This window comes from Lepeophtheirus salmonis, chromosome 8 (assembly GCF_016086655.4).
Source record: "Lepeophtheirus salmonis chromosome 8, UVic_Lsal_1.4, whole genome shotgun sequence".
In the NCBI taxonomy this organism is placed as follows: Eukaryota; Metazoa; Arthropoda; class Copepoda; order Siphonostomatoida; family Caligidae; genus Lepeophtheirus; species Lepeophtheirus salmonis.
This window is the reverse complement of record NC_052138.2, coordinates 16,670,837-16,687,466: the sequence shown is the minus strand read 5'-3', so window position 1 is coordinate 16,687,466 and position 16,630 is coordinate 16,670,837. Positions and strand designations below refer to the sequence as shown.

The 16,630-nt window shown below is 34.8% G+C and overlaps 6 protein-coding genes across 8 annotated transcripts; 3 read left to right on the top strand and 3 right to left on the bottom strand.

The window, feature by feature from the left end:
• The first annotated feature begins 58 nt into the window (after positions 1-58).
• Positions 59-3,790, top strand: LOC121121455 (DIS3-like exonuclease 1). 2 transcript variants are annotated; one of them, XM_040716390.2, is made up of 4 exons: positions 59-214; positions 278-715; positions 806-2,053; positions 2,126-3,790. In XM_040716390.2, the coding sequence occupies exons 2-4, from the start codon at positions 421-423 to the stop codon at positions 3,712-3,714; spliced, it is 3,132 nt and encodes a 1,043-aa protein (XP_040572324.1). In that variant the 5' UTR covers positions 59-214; positions 278-420; the 3' UTR covers positions 3,715-3,790. The 2 variants fall into 2 exon arrangements, with proteins under 2 accessions (XP_040572324.1, XP_071746802.1); XM_071890701.1 differs by having other exon boundaries at positions 62-188.
• Positions 3,636-5,806, bottom strand: LOC121121458 (uncharacterized). Its single transcript, XM_040716393.2, has one exon. The coding sequence runs from the start codon at positions 5,804-5,806 to the stop codon at positions 3,872-3,874; it is 1,935 nt and encodes a 644-aa protein (XP_040572327.1). The 3' UTR covers positions 3,636-3,871.
• A 535-nt stretch (positions 5,807-6,341) lies between these two features.
• Positions 6,342-9,042, bottom strand: LOC121121460 (cellular tumor antigen p53). 2 transcript variants are annotated; one of them, XM_040716395.2, is made up of 3 exons: positions 8,298-9,042; positions 7,910-8,234; positions 6,342-7,186 (listed from the first exon to the last, which is right to left on the bottom strand). In XM_040716395.2, the coding sequence occupies exons 1-3, from the start codon at positions 8,429-8,431 to the stop codon at positions 6,407-6,409; spliced, it is 1,239 nt and encodes a 412-aa protein (XP_040572329.1). In that variant the 5' UTR covers positions 8,432-9,042; the 3' UTR covers positions 6,342-6,406. The 2 variants fall into 2 exon arrangements, with proteins under 2 accessions (XP_040572329.1, XP_040572330.1); XM_040716396.2 differs by having other exon boundaries at positions 7,910-8,231; positions 8,298-8,566.
• LOC121121459 (protein AATF) lies at positions 9,026-11,897 on the top strand. The gene has a single exon (XM_040716394.2). It carries the CDS (start codon positions 9,180-9,182, stop codon positions 10,590-10,592), a length of 1,413 nt encoding a protein of 470 aa, XP_040572328.1. The 5' UTR covers positions 9,026-9,179; the 3' UTR covers positions 10,593-11,897.
• An 11-nt stretch (positions 11,898-11,908) lies between these two features.
• LOC139906232 (torsin-1A-like) lies at positions 11,909-14,576 on the top strand. Its single transcript, XM_071890702.1, has one exon. The coding sequence runs from the start codon at positions 12,304-12,306 to the stop codon at positions 13,948-13,950; it is 1,647 nt and encodes a 548-aa protein (XP_071746803.1). The 5' UTR covers positions 11,909-12,303; the 3' UTR covers positions 13,951-14,576.
• Positions 14,021-15,891, bottom strand: LOC121121462 (uncharacterized). The gene has a single exon (XM_040716398.2). The coding sequence runs from the start codon at positions 15,731-15,733 to the stop codon at positions 14,756-14,758; it is 978 nt and encodes a 325-aa protein (XP_040572332.1). The 5' UTR covers positions 15,734-15,891; the 3' UTR covers positions 14,021-14,755.
• Between the last annotated feature and the right edge of the window lie 739 nt (positions 15,892-16,630).

Genomic DNA, 16,630 nt, shown 5'->3' with positions numbered 1-16,630 from the left:
ATTTATATATCCTCTATATATACCTACCTATTTAATATAGTTTTTGATTTTTCTAGCTAGTAGTAGTGTCGAAGAGCAGCTGCTGATGAGCTGTAGGTAAATACAATTTACTAATCAGACAACTTCTAATTAAACACGCAACCTCTTTGTTATTATTCTCTTATTAATAAGGAACTTTTTTTTTTTAAGTAAGAAATCTGCGTAGCTTTATCAAGTAAAATTTTTAAATGAATAATAACGGAATGCCCAATTGTACAATGGTTCCATTATTATATAGGTAGATTTCTCCATGAAGTAATCCTATAGTGAACAAACCAGGCCAATTAATGTCCATGGACTACCATAGCTTGTAACCTATTCTTTGTGTTAAATAATAAACAAATAGTGTTTATTATAAATAAATAAATTGAAGGCTACGGAATGGGAGATCATGATGTCGTAGAGAACGAAGATAGAGTTACCGTTGTGGATAAGAGAATCCAGCTTCGACTTCGTGGAGGACAAGTGCTTCGAGTCGTACGACAACACTATCTTCGAAAGGATATCCCATGTGGTTCCGAGCTGTGTTTCGAAGGTTGTCAGGAGGCTCTTAGCAGAAGAAGTCGACTTCCCAAGGATGCCACTCATTACCTTGTCCCCTTCTCGGACATTCTTGCCAATTTCATGCCCATTCTGGAGTACCAAGAGCTAACAGGGATTATTTTTCTACAATCAGGTAAGAATGACTTATAAGAGAACTTTTTAGACTATTGCCACTCTTTACAATTTTATTCAGCCTTAAAGATTTCCTTTCATTTTCTTAAAGTCGTGAATTTGAATACCAATTCCAATAAATGTCGACGTGTATCCAAAATCATACGAGATCCCAAGAAGGCATCCATCTACTTCCCTAATGAGTTCTCAACAAATACGTTTGAGCCCAGAATGGAAGGGCAAGAGTCCTACTGTCTCTATCAAGCTCAACTTTCCTTCAAAGCTGCCTCTTGGTACTATGAGCACTTGGGAGGTCAAAAACCTATCGTCATCCTCACAGAAAATATAAAGGTCAAAGCCTTATTTGAAAATAAACGCTATGAAATATTCTTTTTGAGTCTTGAAGAGTATCTTAAAGACTTTTGGCCCAATTTGGACTCTGCCTTTGATACTTATAAATCGTTAAAGGCTCTTGATGAATCCAGTACAAAAGGCTCTGAATTTGAAGACTACATAAAAACAGAAATGATTGAGGCAGGCATAAAATCCGGGCGTTTATTAGAAGGGATTCTACGAGTGAATAAATATCATAGCACTTCAGAGGCATTTGTTACGGATTTTAAATCTCAGTATGAAATCTTTATACCGGGACATATAAATCGAAATAGAGCTGTGGATGGAGATGTAGTTGCAATAAATCTTCTTCCCAAATCTGAATGGGTAAGTCGGTCCAAGAGATTAGAGAATAAGAAGTCATACCTGAGTGAGTCTACGTGGGAGCGGAAGGGAGATGTGGATCGATGTGGAAAAGTTGTTGGGATTATTCAAAGAAATTGGAGGGAATACGTTGCGTCATATCAAGGGAGAGAAGTTGAAGTCATTGAAGACAGAAAAACTAGATCTATTCTTGTTGTTCCATTTGAAAGGAAAATCCCTAAAATTCGTATATTGACATCACAAAATTTGAACGGACAGCGATTTGTTGTTGCTATTGATAACTGGCCCTCGTATTCCAATTATCCTATTGGACATTTTGTTCGAAGGTTGGGTGATATCGGGGATCTGGAGACGGAAATTGATTGTCTACTTATGGAGAATAATATATCAGTTGGTCCTTTTAGCTCTGGAATATTAAATGAAATGCCAAATGGTGATAATTGGAAACCAGACCCTAATGAAGTGTCTAATAACAGAAATGATTTACGCCATTCTCATTTTATTATGAGCATTGATCCTCAAGGCTGTGAAGATGTTGATGATGCCTTATCTATCAGAACATTGAAAAATGGTAATCTTGAGCTCGGAGTGCATATTGCTGATGTCACTTATTTTGTCAAGTCTGGGTCGTTGACAGACAAAGGTAATTTTTTTTTAAGTAGTTTTAAAATTAAATAAGTAACAAATCCTATAATAATTGAGTATTACATTTTAGAGGCATCACAAAGAGCAACGACTGTATATTTAGCAGATCGACGTTATGACATGTTACCTTCAGTTTTGTCCGGTAATCTTTGCTCTCTATTAGGAGGAGTAGAAAGATATGCTGTTACAGTACTTTGGGAATTAGATCCCAAGGATCCATCTACCGTTATAAGTGTTTGGTATGGGAGAACTCTTATAAGGTCTCGTTATAAGTTGACTTATGAAGCTGCTCAAACTATAATTGACGGAAATAAAAGTCCTGAAGATATAAGGGAGATGGTGGCTGAGCTAAAGAACGTCAAGGGTCAGTCTCTAGGTAAAAGATGTAACCAACTTCGGGAAATGTTGACTACACTCTGTAAAGTAGCACTTGAAATACAAAAAAAGAGAGAAAAGGAAGGAGGTCTTTCATTAGAGTCAACAGAAGCTGTTTTTGAATTTGAATCCTCGAATATTGAAGATTTAAAGCCAAAAGAACATTTAATTGTGCATGAAGTCGTAGCTGAATGTATGATTTTTGCAAATCACTGGGTTGCAAAAAAAATTTCGAAGGCATTTCCTGATTTCAGTCTGCTACGTAGACATCCATACCCCAAAAGAGAATATTTTGAAGAACTCATTAATGCTGCAAAGTCAAAGGGTTGGAACATTGAAACATATAGTAACAAGGCTCTGGCTGATTCTCTTAATTCATGTAGAGATCCAAATGATCTTATAATAAATATTTTGCTCCGAACTATGGCAACTCTGGCTATGGTAAAAGCTGTATATTTTTCTACTGGCTCTCTCAATAGGGATGAATGGTACCATTATGGACTTGCTGTAAGTCATTACACTCATTTTACATCACCCATTCGTCGCTATGCGGATGTTGTGGTTCATAGACTTTTACTCGCTGCGCTTAAAAATCAAAATTGGTGGGATTTTGACAGTGAGCAAAGCGTTCCAAACAATGAGGAACTAAGTGAACTTTGTATACATATCAATGATAGAAACAAAGCTGCCCAAAAAATTCAAAGAGCTTCTGCTCAACTCTTTCAAACTCTTTATTTTAAGAACAGAAGTCCTTACGATCCTGGCTGTATTGTCGAAGCTGTTATAAGTTCCATCAAATCAAATGGGTTCATTGTCTACATTCCACGCTACGCTCTTAAGGGTCCTGTATATCTTTCAAATGCTGAAGATCAGGTTCTTTGGCATGATAAAAAATCGAATCCATCATGGGAAACGGGGTTACTATGGACGGAGGAAGACAACTCCATTCATATCGAGACTCTTCATGGTAAGAAAGTCTATAAACTATTTGATCACGTTACACTCTGTATTCAACTTTCTGGAACGGATGCACATGCACACAGCCTTACCTTCCACTTGCTATCCCCTAAACCGCCAAGAGATTCTATAGCTCGAAATGAGGATGGCAAGCCCATTGATTTCTTCAACGCACTTAAGTTGGAACAAGAGGAAGAAGATAACAAATCACTCTCTGAAACTGAGGAAATGAAAAGAAATAACGGAAATCAACGAAAAAAGAAGAGTGTTTATTCATTCTTTAAAGATCTTAAGAAAACATCAATTTCCACCAATGATTTTTTATGATATTATACAAAATGTACACCTCTATTTAGTTACTTCCTTTCATATAAAAACGGCATAATATATTATATATATTCTATTTTCTTATTCACATTTTTAAATATAATTTTCAATATTTAACCTAATTTATTTGGTCCTGCAGATAAAAGATAAAGTGATGTTACTCAATAGGGGTTCGAGAGAAGGAGTTCATTTGATCGCTTATCTCTGTTACCAATTGATTGACTTCCAAACGAACCAAGTTTTTAGATCGAAATTTAGGATTTACGTCTAAAGGTTGAGGAGAGGGGTGTTCTAATGATTTAAAAACGTTTTCTAATCGGCCCATAAGTGATTGTATCTCTTCTTCCGAAAGAACTTCATCTTCACGTCCTTTCTTTAGTTCACAATTTTCTCGATTGCTTATGTTATTAAAGTCATCTTCAAATGTCCCTCTTGATAACAAGGAGGATATGTCTTGACAAGATACACTCGATTGAATCTCAGAGTTTCTAAAAGGTGGCTCTATATTAACTATAGAAGTAAAGATTTTGTCCTTATAAGGTGATGATTTCTGTCGGCTTAGCGTGGATACCCGATCCTGTTTCACAATTGGACTTAGATCGATTTCAGATAATTTGTTATCACTCTTCAAATGATTTTTTCTACAAGGATAAGATGCGAGAGGAGTGCTCCCTACTACAAGGGAATGAGGTTCATCTACTCTTATATTGCCACAAGGGACGGGATTAGGCTCAGAGGAATTCGGTATTAACTCATCTTCATTAAATAACGTCTCCATTACGTTTTTCAATTTATTAAGCTGTTCACGAACAGATATTATGACCAGCATCTCTGACTGGTGATCCGACATGACCAATCGCTTTTCATTATGTTCCTCCAAACTCATTATGATAGACTTCACCTCATTATGTTTTTGTTTACTTAACAGATAGCGTTTATGACGATCGTTATTATTATCCATTGGAGAAATATCACGTCGCTCAGAAATCACTGAATGAAAGCCGGAACTACCATCGTGAACATCTCTTGAATGAAAATTGTTAATTGTCTGGCTAGATGCGGGAAGATATCGTCCACGTATGTCTCGAGAATTTCTTTTCCGAAAATTATTGCCCAATTTCTTAATAAAAGCCATCGTTTCGTCCCTTCGAGTACTTCTATAACAGTATTCTTGCATGGGATGATGAACCTTGTGACCTCTACTCACATGACCATAGAAGAAACAATGCTGACAAGTATCGTAATTCAGACACCTTAGACATTGGTAACGCATTCCAATAATATCCTGTGTTCGACAGTTAGAACAACGCATTCCATGTCGTATTCCTTGAGCAGATGTTTGTCGATAGAAAGTTGGAAGCCAAACAAGAAGTTGCGGTTCCATTAATTGCCATTTAAGATATATTTCCTCATTAATAACATCACGTTCACCAGTACGATTAGTCAGAGAAAAGCAAGACCTCACCGCAGCTTCAACCCCTTCTGCCCCAAAGCTACAAGATTCCTTAAAATATTCTGGAAATTTAATAATGGAGTGAAGGAAGTTTTTAAGATCTTGTTTCGTTAAACAATGATCGGAGTTTCTATGAGCAAATTGCCGAAATAAGTAAACAAACTTTTCTCGTAAAACTCCTTGTGAGAGGAGAACAAGAAATATTTTGAGAGAATTAACACTTAAAGAGTTGTCCCCTCTATAAATTTCCCGAAGTATGTTTCTGGCGGCTTGAGAATAAGCTTCAATATTTAAGGAAGGGCTGTAATAATTTCTAATTTTACTCCCAGCAGAGTATACATCACGGAGTATTCCCAAAACTTCATTCCAACTCAAAAGAGAATCATTCTCAGAAGGACCAAGACCATGATGTCCAAGAACGTGCGTTACGATATTCAGTTTGATCAAATTCAATTTCAGAGCTTCTTGTACAAGCAATAATTTCGTTGAGGTACGATAAGCCGCGAATAGAATGGAGTCACACTCTTTCAAACGACTCTTGATTTTGGCGTCATCCCAAGGGTTCAAGACTTGGGATGGAGGCTGCATCGCAAAGGATGTAATCGTGACCCTGCCTTCAGGACCCTTAGAAATAGCCATTTCTACTCTATCCCACTTGACTCAACTCTAAAGCAACAAGAAGTTACAAAGTGTATCCGGTTCCATGAGCGTTTAGCCGTTAAATGTATTCATATTTTATATATAAGTTAAAGTTACGATGGGTGACACAGCTAGTTACTCAGCGCTGCGGCCTGCCACTCACTCACACTCGCACAGGTAAGCTACCTTCTCAAAATTCCTAACCCCAACTCAATGTATTTCTATATACGTTTATTTATTATTTACTCTATTTGCAGTCCTGGACAGGGATTGTTTAAAGCCATTAATATTACGATGGTTCACTTTTTTTTTTTAAATAGATGAAATTGACATTAATATAAATTTCATGAATCATGTACGTTTGAGCTTATATTTGATGCTATATATTCAGACTGCAACAGGTAGTAAAAATATTAACAATTAACATAAAAAAATCGTATGAGAAAAAGGACTCACAGCCGGAGTCCTTTCTATAACTAGTCATGAAAACCTTTTTTTCTCCCGCTTTCTTCTATGCAACACAAGTAAAGTGATATTTTATAAATTAACCGTCAAATTCAAAACGAAAGACGCTATTTATTTATTTCATTTTCCATTTAATTATACAATATTTAACTCAGAGCATTTGGCCATTAATCTGCGTCTCTCATTCCGAATAATTTCCTTCTGTTCTGGATGACGAACAATCATTGCTGCCTCAGCAAATTCATTCAATTTCTCATAATCTCTCTTTGCAACAGGTATCAACACCATCTCTTCCATCTCCAATTTCCTTTTTTTCTGAGATGATGGAGAAATGAGATAATGGAGTCCTTTCGTGGAATTCTTTACCTCAGAGGAGTGTCTTAAAATCATTTCTTCCTTTTGTCTAAGTTTTTTTTCTTCTTTGAACATGTCTCTTCCAGGACAGGCACATATTCGCAAATCCAAGCTATCACGACCTATTGTAGACACAACGTTCAAACCCTTTTCAAGTGTAAATATAAGTTTCACAGGCCTTCGGTTAATTCCTCCAGAGTCAGAACATAAACACATAAATTTAAATATTCGTGGACAATAATCTGTTCCAACTGCGGGTTTGGAGATAGGGACTAAGACAGAATGTCTCTTGGAGGTATCATCTACAAAATATAGGGCCCCTTTGTGATCTGCACGAATGATGTGTTGTATATATTCTGGAGGAAAATTAAGATTCGTCTCGTGGTCATGGGAGGAATGAGTGGGACATCGAAGAACGGGCTCCTTCACAGATGCTTCCTCCGCGTATACAACCATAGCTCGAACAAAAAGGTCTGAACAGTCCTTTCCTGGCTTTAGTTTAAAGCAAATCTGAATGTTCTTATTGAATTCAATATAGAGTTTGTTCAATTTTTGGGAGAACTAAATTGAATATAAATTATACAAAATGTTATTAATATTTATGGTGTCAAGGTAAACTCGCCGTGTGGAAAATTTAACTGTTATTTGATTTGAATATCTATAGCCTAAAAATATGCTATTATTTGGGATATTTAATATATTAGAATAATATTTGTAAACAAAATTTATTATTCGTATTAGAAACCCAATTATAGACCAATATCGAATAAAGCAAATATATTTTCTAAAAAACATTTGGCAAATTATATTTTCTGTGTGTCGAGGATGTCAAGGAAAAGGGTGTCTTCTTTGCAACCAAAGAGCAAATATTTGATACAGTCCTCACTTCCTAGTAGATAATTGGCCGATGATTAAATTATAGCACATAGTTTAAAACGTAGAAATGTTAATACTTTAATTCTATTAGAGGTTTTAGGACAGTCTTTGAGGTGAATGCATGATCATCCTTCACGTTTGTAGGAAAATATTTAACATTCCTATCCCTGTTCTGGAAAATAATTGCATCAGCTCTGTAAAATAATTTCCTAAGATTCCTAATATTAGCATATCAAGAAATAAACATTCAAATCAAATAACAGTTAAATAATTTTGGAAGTGCTCAATAATAAGCTTTTTAAAAATATTTTTATAAAAATCATGGTGGCAAATTTTCCTAGATCCAATATTTGTTTATATAGTATTGTTGATCAATGGAAGTTAATTAATTTTTGGATGATGATTTACCTCCCAGAACTTGTTTTTATAATTACTATTGAGTTTCTCAAAAACGCAATGAAATCCGTATTCCCCTGGAAATTGCTCCGTGGACGGAAATGAGAGTGTGTGTCTCAGAATCGGTTGAAAGTTTTGTATTAATGTGAACGTATCCTTATCATCACGACTGCTTTCCCCATCAACGATCTCCGGCTGAAATATCTGATTAGGATTCACAAACCCAGGATTGTTCTCAAGAGTATCTGCACGTGTTAATTCATTAAACAATTCCTGATTAGATTCAGACCATTTCACTTGGGCTTCAGAAGGTTCAATTAGGCGTTGAAACGTGCTACTAGAAAACTTGAAATTCATCAAAATTTGATGCTCTTTCAAAAGAAAGGATTTGCAAAATTACCTCATGCCACTCATGTTTGAACGGAGAATGCTATATTCCTCTTCTGTGAGAGGAGGCTCTGTATTTTGAGTGTCAGATAGTTGCATCTCCTCTCCTTCAGTCGTTTCATTTTTTACGCTATCGTTATCACTCATCTAGGATGACCCAAATCCTTAGTAATTTTTTTGAATTATTTTCCGCACTTTATAATAATTAGTATCAATGAAATAGGTAGTACAAATAATATTGTTTTCGGACTTTTCGTAAGTTGAGCAACTTTGTTTACACATTAACATTGTTTAGTTAAATTACCATGACGTAACTTTGACGTCATATAGTAGCAATACGGTCAATGCAAACTCGATGCACTTTTAAAATTAAGGTTTTTTCATCCTCTCTCAAGCCTCAATAAAAACTCATCTAATCATAGGAATAACGTATTTCATAAATATTTTTATATTTGTAAGAACTGAGACTCCATTTCACTCGACCATACTAACATATCTTTAGTTTCTATAAATTATAAATTCCCTTGATTTTGACTGATAGCTGTAAGTTTATTATTTATAGGTTTTCGTCTACTTTTTTATAATATATTTTTTAACTGATTCCTTAAACAAAAAAATTGCTAACGACTCTATAATTAATTAATTAATAACTATATTTCACCTATTTTTGAGTAATATTTTACATAAGTTGCGTGATATTTTTATGCCTTTTTCCAAGAATACATTTTTAAAAATGTATCACAACAAATATAAATAAGGTATTGCAACATTTGTAGTCGTACGGGAAAATACACGTGTATACACTACATTCAATATTAATTAATTAATATTAAATAATATTTGATAGTTTTCTACTCCCAAATTATATTAATTATAAATTAGTATACTCAACGGAATGCCGAAAAAACCAAAAACTCTGAGTGAGAAGCTATTAGCAGCTCTTGAAGGAGAAAAAGCTGAAGATATTTTAGATGATGAGCTAGAGCGACCCCGAACGGTTGGAGATGATTTAGATTCCGATGAGGAAGTGACGGAAGCGAACAACGATAAATCATTAAGTCATTTGAGGACTGCTAATCTTCCTACGTTATCGGAATTAGATCCCAGATATTCCGGGGAAAAGGTGTCTCGAAAGGATTTGGACAAAAATGAACAGGAAGAGGCCGAGTTGGGACATATGTTTGAAATTGGATCAGAAGAGAATGATGATCAAGACTCAGAGGAGAACGCTGAATTAGAAGAAGAGGAAGAATCTGAATATGATAACGAGGAAGAAGAAGCTGATGGCGAAGTAAAAATTGAACTTGAAAAAGAAAGTGATGACGAGAATTCGGAGGATGATGGAGAAGATCATTTTGCCACACTGGATGAGAGTAATGATATGGAAGTCGACTCATCCCAATTATTATTTGAAAAAGACGATTCAGAAGTAGAAAAAGGAAATCATATCCGCAATCAATTGATCATGTACGACAAACTTCTTGAAATGCGAATACAATTACAAAAAGTACTTTCAACCTCCATGCGCTTCCCGAAGCCAGGGAGCTCCTGGGATAATGTCATTAAGGAAGAGGATGAATCTGCTCTGGAAGAGTGTAGAGGTGACTTAAGGGACTTTTTAGAGTCCTCCCTAAAGGCAAAAAATGAACTTGTTCAAAACAATGAGGATCTTCGTAAAAGGAAGGGTTTAAACCTTGAGGGCAATGATGGAACCAAAAGAGTTAAAGTCTCGGACTTTGAAAATTGTTTGTCAGATTTTTCTTCTGAATTTGGAACTTGGAGAAACGAAGTTTTGGGGAAATGGAATGAAAAGACGCGCCTCGTCTCCAGCACCAATCACACTAAAACCTCCAATTTCTCATGCTTTGATGTATCAGTTTTTAAGCAAATTGAAAATATTTTGAGTGATAAAGAGAGACTTCTTAGTAGAACAAGGATAAGACGGATAGAGTATGATATTCTGGGCGAGGAGGATTGGGATGAGAAAGAAGATCCGGATATTTTTGATGATGGGGATTTTTATCACCAACTTCTCCGAGAATTGATATCTGCTAAAACTGCAGGAGTCGAAGATCCAAATGAATTAGGACGTCAATGGTTGGAAGTCCAGAAAATCCGCTCTAAAATGAAGAAAAAGTTAGCTATTGACACAAAAGCCTCGAAAGGTAGAAAAATTCGCTATGATATTCACGCTAAACTAGTCAATTTTATGGCTCCTGTCTACTTTGAAACGATGAATGACGAAGCCAAAAATGAGTTGTACTCTTCATTATTTGGTCGAAGGCCTGGGGGAACTGTTGAGCCTTAAAATAAAGTATATCATTGAAGCTATGGTATTAAGTATGTATAATAACTAGAACTTGAAGGATATTAGCGCGTAAAAAAGGTATGTACTAACATAATATGTCACTCAATACAACGTGTGTTTGATAGAATAATAAAAATTTTGAAATAAAAAAAACCGGTTTTTTATTTGAAAATAATTTACTCCTTCATTAATTATGCCCGAGACGGAGGAGTTGTCCTCCAAATCTCCAGATATTCTGCCTATCATACAACTTTGGACACAACTAAAGCACCGATTCAATGACAAGATAGTCACTCAGGATGAAGAACTAGCTGAGTCAAAATCTCTGGAGTACCGTATTTCGAATCTTGAGAACCAAATCTTCAAACTACGTCAGGAGAGATCTTCTCTCAATAGTGTAATTGCACAGCAACAAAACACACTAACACAGTTTTGCTCCTTGCAAAAGGAGAGGGAATTAGCTCGCATTCGATGTTCCAAGTTGGAAAATGAGCTTGTTATAAAATCAGAAGAACTGAGCGTCGTGGCCGTGGAAAGAAAGTTTGACATTGAGAGTTTGGAGACGAAGCACATTCAAGAATTGGGAAAGATCAAACTCAATCAAGAAAGGGAAATTCGTGAAATGAAGCAAAAGTTTGAGGAGAGGCTCTCTTCCATTATTAGGAGTTTTGAAGAAAAAGAGGCTCAGGCACGTAATAACTTTCTCCAGACTCTGGATCTAAAAGAAAAGGAGATGCATAATACAACAGAGAGATACGAGTCCAAATTTGTCAACCTAGAAGATCAAATCCTGTGTATGAGGGAGGCACATAGAGAAAGTCCTTCGGTTCAACCTCGAATGAGTTCTGATGTTGAAAGGTTCTATAAAAAGCGGCTGGCGGATATGAGGACCTATTATGAGAACAAATTACAGAGCCCCACACAACCTAAATCAGTCAAGGAAAAGAAAAAGATTTCATTTAATATTCCAGAGGAGTCCGAGCCAAATAAAAAGTTTATATTCAAAAATTTAGATACACCCAATAATAGTTCCAAGTTAAAGAGTAGTTTAAAGGATATTTCTAAGAAGAGAAAACTCTTTAGTCCTTCGACCAATAATCTGTTTGAATAATCTTAATTTGTATCATTTCACTCCTGATCCATGATTACAATTAATGTAATCATTATATACATATGCTGTTCAATATATGATCATATCAATTTATTCAATAGTGTTCATGAAGCTCACACCTTCTCCAGTACAAAAAAAAATCTTCTACGTATTAGAAATACAATAAATAAATGTAGTACATAATATAATATTAACACTCATTGAGTATTTTTTTAAATGGCATTTTTATGCCTTGTTGGATGTTTTTATTATTATTATTTAAAAAAGAGGCCTTTAGAAAGCCCACTTATATCACTAAAATTATGGATTGGAGGATGCTTTCTAAGAAGCACTCAACCCGCAGCGTGTATTAACTAAAATATTAGGCAAGGGAGAGGTAGCTAAGGACTATCGAGCGAACGAAGTATTAACGAGGGAGCGAGCGAGAATAATAACAAAGAGGAAAACCTAGTAATTCGTAAAGATCAAAGAGGAATTATTTAACTCGTAGGGTGAATAATACTTTTGCCTGGTTCAAAGTTCAATTAATTCCTTAGCAATTAGTTATTAGTTTTTTTTCCATGAGATATGGAAGAGAAAGTTGTCTAAAGGGTTTAAAGAATGTTTCAAGAGCGGTATATGTCAACACGTGAGCGCCTTTCTGGAGATGAAGACGAGTTCTTCAAGTACTACAAGCAATATCGATCCACTCCCCCTTATTCTTCAAGTAGAGCCTCTTCCGAAGAACTGATGATCAACGACAACGCCTCTTCTTCCAACTCCTCATCTGTATCCAATTTTCGAAACACCTTACAGAATCTATTGAATTTGCCGAGTAGAGGTCTTCATGGGAGAAGGCGTCGGCCTCCTTGTCCAATCCGTTCTCGTTCCGAAGAGACTGGCATGTCTTGTTCATCTCGTTTTGTACTCAAAAGAAAACCACAGAGCTTTGATCGATGCTTTCTTCCAGAGCTGCGCGAAGACTCTCCAACCGGTAATGGCCACAAGAGAACTTATGACGAAACTCTTAGTAGAGATTCTGGACATTCCTCTGGAGGAAGTCCTGACCTTAGAAGTACGGGAGCAAGAGTCCTTGTGAATCGTCGATCCAAAAATCAACCAGAAGAGATATCTTCCTTCATGAGAACGGAGCCTCTTGAATGTAAAATTTGGCGCTCTCACCTTGAGTCATGGGAATTGGAACTACACTCCTCTCTCAAGGATCGGAAATTGGTGACTACAACAACTACTACTAGTAATACTAATTCAACAACTCCTTCCAGTACTATGAAGGAAAACAAAAAAAAGGTCCTTCCTTCTCCAGCCCCTGCCCAAACAGGCAAACAATATCCTATTTTTTCTACTTTACTTCTCTCCATATCTGTGGCTCTCCTTTCTGTATTAGGATTTGTGTCTCTCAAAGTGATGATGTGCCATAATAATCGTCTACAACCGTTTAATCCACCCATTTTAAAAAAAGATTTAGAGGATAATCTCTTCGGACAACATATTGCACAAAGTGAAATCTTATCTGCCGTGACACAACTCAATGGAGGAAGTGTATCTGTATTAATATTTATGGGGTCTTCTGGTACCGGAAAAACCCATGCAACAGATATTCTTTGCCATCAATTCCCAGTACCGGGAAATATTCATCGATTCTCTGCTCCTTTCCATTTTGCTTCTTCATCTTCCTCTCATTTCGACACTCTGGATGACCTTAGTCATCACATACCCAGCTCTTGTGGTTACTCCATGGTGATTTTTGACGATATCGACAATATTGAATCCGATAGCTCAGAGTATATCGCCTCTTTTATAGCTTCTCTTGAAATAAATCCAATATCTCGCCGCCGATCCAATGGAACCATTGTTGTGATATCCTCCAGGAACGCTGGTCCTGTCATTGATGAATATACTCTTAATCATGCACGGAGTGGTTATGAAAGACAAGACATTACTCAGGATAAACTACATTTGAAATTAAAACCCCCTGTCCTAAACATCGTGGACGTTCTACTTAAGCGTGGAATCCGTGTCTCTATTGTACCATTCCTTCCTCTTACAAGGGATCATGTTAGAAAATGCATTGCTCGTGAGATGAATCTGCAAGGAATATCTTATTTTCCTCAGAGTGAGGTAAATAACTTCATGGAAGAAATGTCTTTTTTTGCATCGGATTTCCCAATATTTTCCTCTGTGGGATGCAAGAAAATTCATCACGAATTGAGCGTATATAACAATAGAGGAGATGGAAAAACCTTTTAACCTGTGGGAGCAACCATAATTTCGACTGACTAAGACAATCAAATATGTGAAAAGTTCACACATGTATGTGTTGTATGACTTCTACATTTTTTTTTTTTTGAAGCTACAACCAGTAGCAAAAAAATAAGCAACTTATCGCGCAAATTAATTTTTTTTAATAATGACCTCAACTTACTTACCTTTTATAATAAAATACATATTTATTCAACTTTTTCCCTCCTTTCATCAACATCTTTTTTTAAATCTTAGAAACCCTTATAATAATCTTATTACAATAGAAAATAATGATTAATGAATTATTATCATTCATTCTCTCTTCATATGATTTCAATGTTATTTTTGACAATAGTAGGAGCTCAATGCTTCTACAAATGTTGCCTGAATTCTTAATTAAATTTGTCAGATTTGGACTTTTGTAAATAAATCATTATTATGAAGAATATTAGGTGAAAATACAATTTTAAAAATACGTAAAGGTTGTTAGTACATATATAATAAATCATTAAATAATATCCATCTATTATTATATTTTTCAAATATTTATATTCTATAGAGTATTATCAAATATATTTAATTACATTTTTGTCAATATTACCCAAATAAGCCCAATAAATATCTCACTATAATAATGTCCTAAGTGGTTTTTATTGTTACATATATATAATATATGGTTGAATATAAAATATATAGGACATGAATAAATAATTATTACTTGATGATGCTGCATAAAGTAACTTTGTCATGCTTAATAAGACGCTAGAAAGATAAACTGGATGTATTAATTATTATATAACTAAATAATTTGCTATTTTGCATAGAGTCGAGCCTTCATTTTGTTAATTGATGGATTTAGAAGGTTTGACAAGTAGATGTTGAATCGTAAAAGGTAGTTAAGACAGGGCACAAGGAAATGTCGAGTCAAATTTGAAAGCATTAAAAAGTCCGTCACAAAAATTTGAATCCAGAATAAGATATTACTCAATGAGAAAAAGGGGATCCTAATTTTTGATGCCTTTTTATTACACTCTAGAGCACGGAAGCAGCACTTGCCAAATGCGAGAGGAAGTACAAATGGATTGATGATGTGAATCCCTTTCAATAATATTTTGGTCATTTCATCAGATTTGACGGATGACTGAGGATCCTCTATAGCCGGTTTGATAATGTATTCACTAATGTCTTTGGAATAGGACTGAGTCATTTCCACTGAGCCATAGCAGAGGTTAAATTTATCTTCTACACCCAGGAAATAACCAACTTTGTACATAAGACGTCTTAGAGCCTCTAAACCCGATTTAGAGGGACTTTTTAATCCAAAATTTGATGGTTTAGTATATAATAGGCCTACAAATGCCCATTGAGTCACAACCATATCATATTGACTCATGAATTGTCCTTTCCTTTTGGAACTTGATGATTTATCAGCACGGATATGAGCGTTCCGTACTTGAATCAATGATTTACTTAGAGAAGATTCACTATGGAACCATGCATAGGTATGGTTCAATGTTCGTAAATATCTTGCAAAGGCTGTATCTGGTGTAGATGAATTTCCTGTGATGATAAGAACCTCCAGAATAGATGGAATATAGAGAAGGGATATAAGGCCAGTAAGCATTGCTAGAAAGCATGAAAAAAAATTTGCTAAAAGAAATGCTCTCACACAATTGATATCTTCTTTCAAATAGTCTTCATCCTCCTCTAATTCATCTATTCGTTCTTGAGTTATATGTTTACGGGATTTTCCTTCGGAAATGAGTCTTTCAATCCGAGACATCGTCATGATGATGATGAAATGTTTAAAACTATTATAGCTTTAAAAAAATTACAGGTAAATAATATACAGTCCTGCCCTCTTCATTATAGAATCTCCTTCCGCCTCTTCAAATTTTCCCTTATTTTCTTAAGAAAAAAATCACCTTGAAAGTATGTAGATTTAAGATTAGTGCATATTATGTAATAACTAATAAAACTATCTTGTAACTAAACTACTCTTATTAGTTATTATAATAAAACGAAAATCCTACCTATTTTTATCATTAATATCCATCAGTCATTTAAAATATTTTTAAGGGATATTTTCAGACCTTACCTAAATAAATATTTATACTAATGTTATATTTAATACTTGTATATATTTATTTAGCAATGAAAAGCCTAGATAACAAATTTTCATAAACTTATATTAATATTCCATAATAGTTAATTAACATTTGTATTTAAAAAATAATTATTATAATTTATTCAATTTTTTAGAGTGTAAAATAAATGTTGAGTTTTTTTCATAGCTGGGTAATTAATTATTTTGTCAAAAATTATAACACAACGATAATATCAAATTAATATATGATTATTGATTACTAGGGCGTCAGCAGGATTTTTGTTAAGGGAACTCATAAACTTCCCTACAAAATAATTATTTATGGGTGTCTTAGTACGTTTTCCCCTACTGCATTAATTATAATTTGAGTTAATAGCTATATGTAAATACATACATATCAAATAAATGTGTGGGGTTTACTAAAACGAAATGTTCTACATACATTTTCTGTGTGTTTAACGGACATTGTTAATTATGTAATACTAAATAATATATTTTTAAACATTTTATTAAGTTTAGCTAGTAACTTTGACTTTCTTTAATTAAGCTTCTCGTATAAAATTTATACACTTTGTAGGG